The sequence below is a fragment of the Crocuta crocuta genome, unplaced genomic scaffold (assembly GCF_008692635.1).
Source record: "Crocuta crocuta isolate KB4526 unplaced genomic scaffold, BGI_CrCroc_1.0 scaffold35, whole genome shotgun sequence".
In the NCBI taxonomy this organism is placed as follows: domain Eukaryota; kingdom Metazoa; phylum Chordata; class Mammalia; order Carnivora; family Hyaenidae; genus Crocuta; species Crocuta crocuta.
In genome coordinates this window covers 6,551,560-6,558,715 of record NW_027530625.1, presented here as the reverse complement: position 1 = coordinate 6,558,715, position 7,156 = coordinate 6,551,560, and the positions used below count along the sequence as shown (strand labels likewise).

The following is a 7,156-nucleotide window of genomic DNA, read 5'->3' as shown; positions in this document are numbered from 1 at the left end:
GGGGGTCGTCATGACAACACGGTTTGGGGGAGCAGGGGGATGGAGGCTGAGGGAAGGGTCCCTCACCAAAGGGATGGGTGAATAAAACATGCGCATGCGCACTCAGGAATAGCCCAAACTGAATGAGCTGGATGGACACACAGTGTGACTAGGTCTTTAAAAAGATACTAGTGCGTGAGAAAGGGCGTGAGAACAGTGTCTATAACTAGTGCGGTTTCCACAAGTTACAAACATGCGCAGCATCAACACACACACACGTACACGCACCCCACACACGCACCCAAGCAGCTGGGAGGGAACGAGAGACAGATCGGGGACGAAGGGGAAATGAAGAACAAGGGCCTGGCACAGACCCATAAGGAGGGTGTGGCACGAGATGACGCACGCTCCCTTTCCGGGCATTTCCTCCCAGGGCCTTCCTGTCTGGTGTCTACCTACTCGAAGGTCAAGGCCAGAGGAGTCCGCCAGTCCTGAATAGCAACGACATGTACCTGGGGCACAGACCCGCCTGCTGCCAAGGCCAGTGCTCGCTCTCCCACCCCGGGCCCCTCGACTAGCAGCCCTGTCCGAAAGGCCGAGGCCGGGGCACTGAGGTTACGGGAAGGGTATGGCCCCAAAACCATGGCTACTTGACTCGAACTCCGGTTCTGCCCTGACACCCTTCACCCCTCTCACCCTCAGGAACCTCTTCTGAAAACGGCGCATCAGCTGCCTTGAGATGGAAGATGAGCTGAAATAACCCGCATGTGGTGACTGACTGGGCAGGGAGCAGACCCCAGAGAACGAGCAGCTGTCCCCACACTCTGGGGCCCACGACACATCTCAGAGAGCGGAAGCGGAGAGGAGCACACGTGCAGGGCAAGGAGGGGAGGAGGTCCCGGTCGCAGCTCCGGCAGGCGCCAAGAGCCTGGTGTCCCCTCTCTCCTCTCAGACTTCAGCAAAATGGGGCACAGTCCTTCCGGCCCTCAGGGACCGCGAGCCTTGGCGACGCACGAAGCCCTTGAGGCACATCCTTTATGGGACTCAAACTTCCAACCCAGCAGAAGCGTCGGTGAGACTCTCCTAGAAAAGCACGGGGACAGGACGGGGGAGGGGACGGACGTCACACATGCCTGCATGTAAGCAAATCGGTGATACTGAAGGTCTCGTCGCTAAGTAAACGGAAACTAAAATATCCCGAACACCTGCCTGGCCAGCTATTTGTATGCGCCCCGTATTTGCATGGTGCCCGGATCCGAAAAGCCCTCTGGAGCCCAGGATTTGGGGGCGGGGGAGGGATCCCACACTAGCCTAAGGTCCCAAGACCTGCAGAGGAAGGCAGGGCAATGACCCCGCCCCGGTTTTGTGGCCCAGGGAGTGAAGCAAGACACAGAGTGGGGAGCGGCCCGCATCTGCACTTGGAACCGAGTCCCAGTTCTTACTGTTCCAATTAAGGCAGAATCAGCACTTTATTGAAAAACCTTTCTACAGCCTGAATTTTTCTTATTAACGGCCACCTGACTGTCTACCCCCGACAAGTCCATGCAGGGTCCGTCACAAGTAAACAAGTGGCTCTATCAAGCCAAATCTCACAACGGGCTGGAACCAGCTCCGCCCCGGCCCCAGCTTGCCAGCCCAACTGAGCACGTCCACCGGAAGACAGCCCCGGGGACTGACGGGGTCTCCATTCTGCACAAAGCTCCACAGGAGGAGGTATTTGGTATCTGGGATACTTAATTACTGGGTGAATTTAAACGACTCCACATTACAAGGCCACATGCGCATCCCGTCATTGACTCAATTTATAGGCCTTACAATGTAACAAATGCTTCATTCACCCTGTTCTCAAACTGGAAAGTAGTGATTTATTCTGCTTTTTGGGGGGAAGGAGACAGAATCAAACACTGGTCCTACACACGTGCAGCTGCTCCCTTCGAGAACCGAGTACAGGCAGATAAAGCCTCCGGGTTTCAGGAGGGAGGCCAAGAGCTGGGCACATGGATCTTGAAGAAGTTTTCTCCAGCGACAAGTGTCTGGAAGCCCACACCTCTCCCCGGCAGGCTCTGGGCAGCCGGCATGCCATGCTCTCAGCCAGGCTGTGCGTCCCTGTCACTGATCTTCCTTCTCATGAATGAACAGCCCCTGAATGGGATCAACAAACTCACCTGGAGTCCCAGACCAGCGTCTTCACCATGGAAGCACACGCTTATACATTCTGTTTTGCCCGTGTATCACTAAAATATTTGGATCTGCTATTTAAACAAAGCAAAACAGGGGGAGAGTCGCCTAGGTGGCTCAGCTGGTTAAGCATCTAACTTCGGCTCAGGTCATGATCTCATGGTTTGTGGGTTCGAGCCCCACGTCGGGCTATATGCTGACAGCTAGCCTGGAGACTGCTTCAGATTCTGTGTCCCCCTCTCGCTCTGCCCCTCCCCCATTCATGCTATCTCTCTCAAAAATAAATAAAAATGTTAAAAGTAACATAAAACAGGGGTGCCTGGGTGGTCAGTTGGTTAAGCTTCTGACTTCGGCTCAGGTCATGATCTCATGGTTTAGGAGTTCGAGCTTTGCATCAGGCTCTGTGCTGACAGCTCAGAGCCTGGATCCTGCTTCAGATTCTGCATCTCCCGCTCTGTCCCTTCCCCACCCTCTCTCTGCTCTCAAAAATAAACATTAAAATAAAATAAAAATAAATAAAATAAAATAATAAAATAAAGCATAGGGAAGAAAACAGCACGGCACGGCAGGGCCCCTGCACAGTCTCCCCGTCTCAGGGAAGGTGCCCTTGGAGTGGACAAGGCTGCTGGTGCCCGTCCCTCCCAGGCGCAGAAGCAGCTGAAGGTGAAATTATGCACATCTCCACATGCTCAAAGCTGGATGGCTCAAGAAAGTAACAACTTACCGTCGTTTTCGAAGGATGTGAATCCAGACGGTCCCAGAAAGGAAGAAGAAAAAGGCCATAGAGATGTATAATTTAGGGAGCGGGATCTCGCCTGCCGAGAGGTAGCTGTCGGGGTTCTTCTCCGTGATCTCAATCTGAAACGAACAGAACACGAAATTAGTTTTTTTCTTTTTCAAGAGCAGATCATCCCACAGCCCGTGATCGGTCACCTCCGCTGCTCCACTCGGGCCTGAGACAGCACCAGCAGATGACAAGCATGTTCCGCACACACAGGGTAAGGTGAAAGAGCCCCCCAAACTGCTTTGTATTTTCTCCCTTAGGAATCCTCTGCAAATGGGATTCTGGCCATTTTTTTCTCTGACCCTATTTTAAGCATTGTTAAAAGCTACTCTTACAAAGAAATAAACGCCTTGCATGTTTCGTGGCTGACAAAATCCCTGGCAACACCCTGCACGCGGTGCTCACATCAATCCCCATACAACACCCTGTATGCGGTGCTCACATCAATCCCCATACAACACCCTGCACGAGCTGCTCACATCAATCCCCATACAACACCCTGCACGCGGTGCTCACATCAATTCACGTGCAACACCCTGCACGCGGTACTCACATCGAGGCTGAAGGAGAGCTTGTCACTGGACCGCAATTCATTTCCAGAGCATTTGTGAAAATAAAGGCTGTAGAGGCCTTCTTGGTCATCGGTGCTGATGTTAAAGAAAAACTGCAAGTGAAGAGGACAAAACGTGAGAATGCCCGCATCCCCGGCGAGGTGTTTACCCCTTAGGAAGAGATCAGGGATGCCACGGAACAGAAAATAAATACAGACAAATTACCTAATCGAATTCTCCCAGGGCAGAGACTAAACGGGTGCTTTCTTCCTCTGTGATACGGTCTCTGTCCCAGAGCAGGAGAGGGGACAGAACTAGCTGGTGAGGACCTGCATGCCCACTACCCGGGGTCTACCGTCACCGCGTCACCGCCCTTGTTTTGTCACGGACCCCTCGCCCGTGGGAGGGGTGGCTGAGGGCGGCAGGCATGACCACAATGCAGGTCCTGCTTTTCAGTCAACATGTCGTTTTGCTCTTTAGGTAAAAAAACGAAATGAAACAAAACAAACTCCCGAGAACGAGAGGAGGCTCACCGGCTCCTCGGAAAGGCGGAGGGCCAGCAGCCCCTTGTTAAAATGCACACCTGTGATTTCAGACAATCGTTGACACAGGCTACATTTTCTACATTTACACACTTTCCTGTTTCTCGCATGTTTCATGTGTTCAAACAAGGTTTGATGTAAATCCAAAGACATTTTGTATGTAAGATCACAAAATGCGACTCGTTGGTCAGAGCATTTTGCTGGAAGCCTACGACAGCTATCAGAGCGGCACAGATACCCAATACACCGTAAGGAGAAGCGAGCAGCTGACGGGGATGGCATTTCTCAGCACAGCTGGGAAGGATGTGAAGGTCACGCGGGTTCCTGGGGGGCTGGCACTGCTCTATTTCTGGCCCCCACCGATGGTTACAATGGTCCGCATTCATAATTACTTGTCCTCAACATAAATACCGTGCGCTCTTCCGGGCCTCACTACACCGCACAGATCAGACGAGAGGGGAAAACAGACGTCCGACAAGAAGACAGAAATAAAAGGCCAAAAAGACTCAAACTGAAATTATTACTCTGTCAAACCATCTCCTCAGCTCAGCTGTCAGTGTAAAGTGTGTGTTTCAGGGCGCCCGGAGAACTCTTAACATGCTCGTAACTTTTAGTTTCCAAAGTTTCAAAGAAACAAAAACGTCTAAAAAGTCAGTAGAATCATCGTGGTTGATCCCAGTAGGCACCTGACCCTTAAGCGAAATCAAACACGAAAGTACATTCTAGAGCAGGAGGAAGGCCCAGCCCCCGTCCGGCCTCAGGTCACCCCGCCCCGTGGGTGCAGGAGAAAAGCTCACAATGACCGCCTTGTCCGAAACCAGCGAACGGCAGGGCAAGGGGTCACCTACTGACTCCCTCACGAGGAGAAGGGGAGCCAGAGAAAAGGCGGCCCACGCACCCCCCGCCCGCCGCGTGTCTCCCGAGGGCCCTGCGGACTGTCATCCCCACGCTCGGCACCACACTCGGTGAGTGTGCCCCTGACACTCACCCGGACACAAAGCGTCGGCCACTGACAAATGTGTCTATCCCACCACGCTTTCCTTGGTGGTTTTTTTTTTTTTTAAAAACGGCTTAAAGAAACTTCATAAAAACTTACTGTATTAAGCATTTTAAAATAAGAGAAAGAAAAGAGGAAAGTACCTTTTGTATTTTCTTAAGGAGGCAGTGAACAAAGTGGGTAAACACATGGGCCTTGGAGTCAGACAAACTTGGGTTTGAATCCTCCCCTTGGGCAAGTTACTTAACCTCTCTGAGCCTCAGTCTCCTCATCTGTAAAAGGGGAATAACAACAGTGCCTAACCTCACAGAGGTGGAGGAAGGGTGGGGCGAGGGTAACACGAGCGTGGAAGTACTCAGCACAGTGCCTGGCACCCTTTACCTGGCTCTGTGATTCCTAATGGACACAGCCTATGATGGGCCGGGCCCGAGGTCAGGGACTTCATAGACGTCAGTAACGAAACAGATTTGAACCCCCCCGCCCTTATGGCTACCTTATAAAGGGAGCAACGGAAGATGAGCATAATAAATCAGCAGAGCACACAGCCTGTTGGAAAAGTCAAAATGCTAAGGGAAAGCCAGCGGGGGGAGGCTGCATTTAAAATAGGGCGAGTGGAGGAAGCTTTGTCAAGAAGCTAACATTTGAGCAGAGGCTCAAAAGAGGAAGAAACTAATCGTGTGGATTCAGAGGGGCCGGCACTCCCGCCAGTGGGCACTGCAAAGCAGAGCCTCAGGCTTGATCGTTTCTGGGAGCGGTACGGTGGCCTCTGTGGCCGGAGCAGAAAGAGGAGCCGTGGTCAAAGACGAGGCAGCAGCCAGCCCACGTGGCCTCGCAGACCCGGAGGGGCTCCAGGCTTTGGCCCCAAGGCAGGTGGGAAGCTGCTGTGGGTTCAGCAGCAAGCATCCGCAGGCTCTCCATTAGCTACTAACTCCTAGGGGCAGTAAATGTAAAGAACACAGAAAAATTGCTGAAAGAGGCAAAATGATCTACGCCGAAGGCAGTCGGGACAGCGGATGCAGGGATGGGGGGCGCTGAGGTGGTAACAACACAGACTCTTGGCAGGGAGTGGGTTACACGGGTGTGTGCGTGTGCCAGGACCGATGGAACTGCACGTGCAAGACCTGTGCATTTCATTCACTCTACACAAACTCGACCTCACTGGACGGAAACTGTTTCGGAAAGAGACAGTGATTCTTCCAAACTCAGGATGAAAGACGATTTGTATAGCGCTTCACAAAACACTTTCATGTTTTTAAAAAATGACACTTATAAGAGCTCTGAGATGTGGCCCATCAGTTTTCACTTTTAGAGGACCGAGGAGCGGGCGCTGGACCCCGTCCCGAGGCTGTGATGCTGCCACAAACCCGCGGGGCCAGCTGGGCAGGTCCCTCAAGGCCTCTGAGCCCCGGTGAGCTCACCTCTCTAATCCTAGCAGCGTCGTAAATGATCGCCACGGATCCCCCCGGGCACAGAACTCTGTGCTTCTAGAGCATTCTGTATAGGGGCCAGCGCAGGATTAACGAGGCAGAGGTGTGGGGACAGCCAGGCGGACGCGGGCTGGACTCTGGGCCCTGTCACTCACGCTGCACCGTCACAAAGTGGCTCATTCTCGGAGACCTGACCTGGTAAGCAGGGGTAACCACCTCCACCTCGTAGGGCTCCCAGGGAGAGAGCCACTGCATTCGAGTGACTGACAGGTCGCATGCCTAGATATTTGTTCCTAAACTCACACTTCCTTTACAAACTTGCTCTCTGACACTATAGTGATAAATCCTACAAAGATGACTCGGAGACAGTACATACCTGAAAAGAAACTGCCCCATCACTATTGTGAACAGCAAAGGACTTTTCTCCCGTTGCCTAAAAAACAAACAAACAAAACATAATCACCTGTTTTAGGAGGATACTGGCTGAAAATGTACGCTAATAAAGATGAAAATGACAAAAACCCAGAAACACATCCTTTCTAAATCCTAAACTGGGTGACCTTCGATAGCTCCCCGAAAATAAAATTCACCATCCTTTCAAGATGTCTGAAATCACCTTTTCCAGAGAATGGTAATCCCTCCTCACCTAATTCCTTTTCTCTGCGGTCCTTTCTGCCTCCGCACTAACCCCCTATTCC

The 7,156-nt window shown here is 52.2% G+C and overlaps 1 protein-coding gene and 1 long non-coding RNA gene across 3 annotated transcripts in view; one reads left to right on the top strand and one right to left on the bottom strand.

Moving 5' to 3' along the window:
- Positions 1 to 768, top strand: part of LOC144234967 (uncharacterized) — a 2,175-nt gene extending 1,407 nt beyond the window's left edge. Inside the window, exons 3-4 of the long non-coding RNA XR_013336117.1 lie at positions 413 to 519; positions 682 to 768. This is a non-coding gene — a long non-coding RNA (uncharacterized LOC144234967). The remainder of the gene's footprint in view (positions 1 to 412; positions 520 to 681) is intronic.
- Positions 1 to 7,156, bottom strand: part of GPR107 (G protein-coupled receptor 107) — a 60,118-nt gene that overhangs the window by 26,087 nt on the left and 26,875 nt on the right. For both annotated transcript variants that reach the window (XM_077768388.1, XM_077768389.1), the window contains exons 7-9: positions 6,835 to 6,891; positions 3,495 to 3,605; positions 2,882 to 3,015 (exon numbers count right to left, since the gene is read on the bottom strand). In XM_077768388.1, the coding sequence (XP_077624514.1) occupies positions 2,882 to 3,015; positions 3,495 to 3,605; positions 6,835 to 6,891 (302 nt within the window). The remainder of the gene's footprint in view (positions 1 to 2,881; positions 3,016 to 3,494; positions 3,606 to 6,834; positions 6,892 to 7,156) is intronic.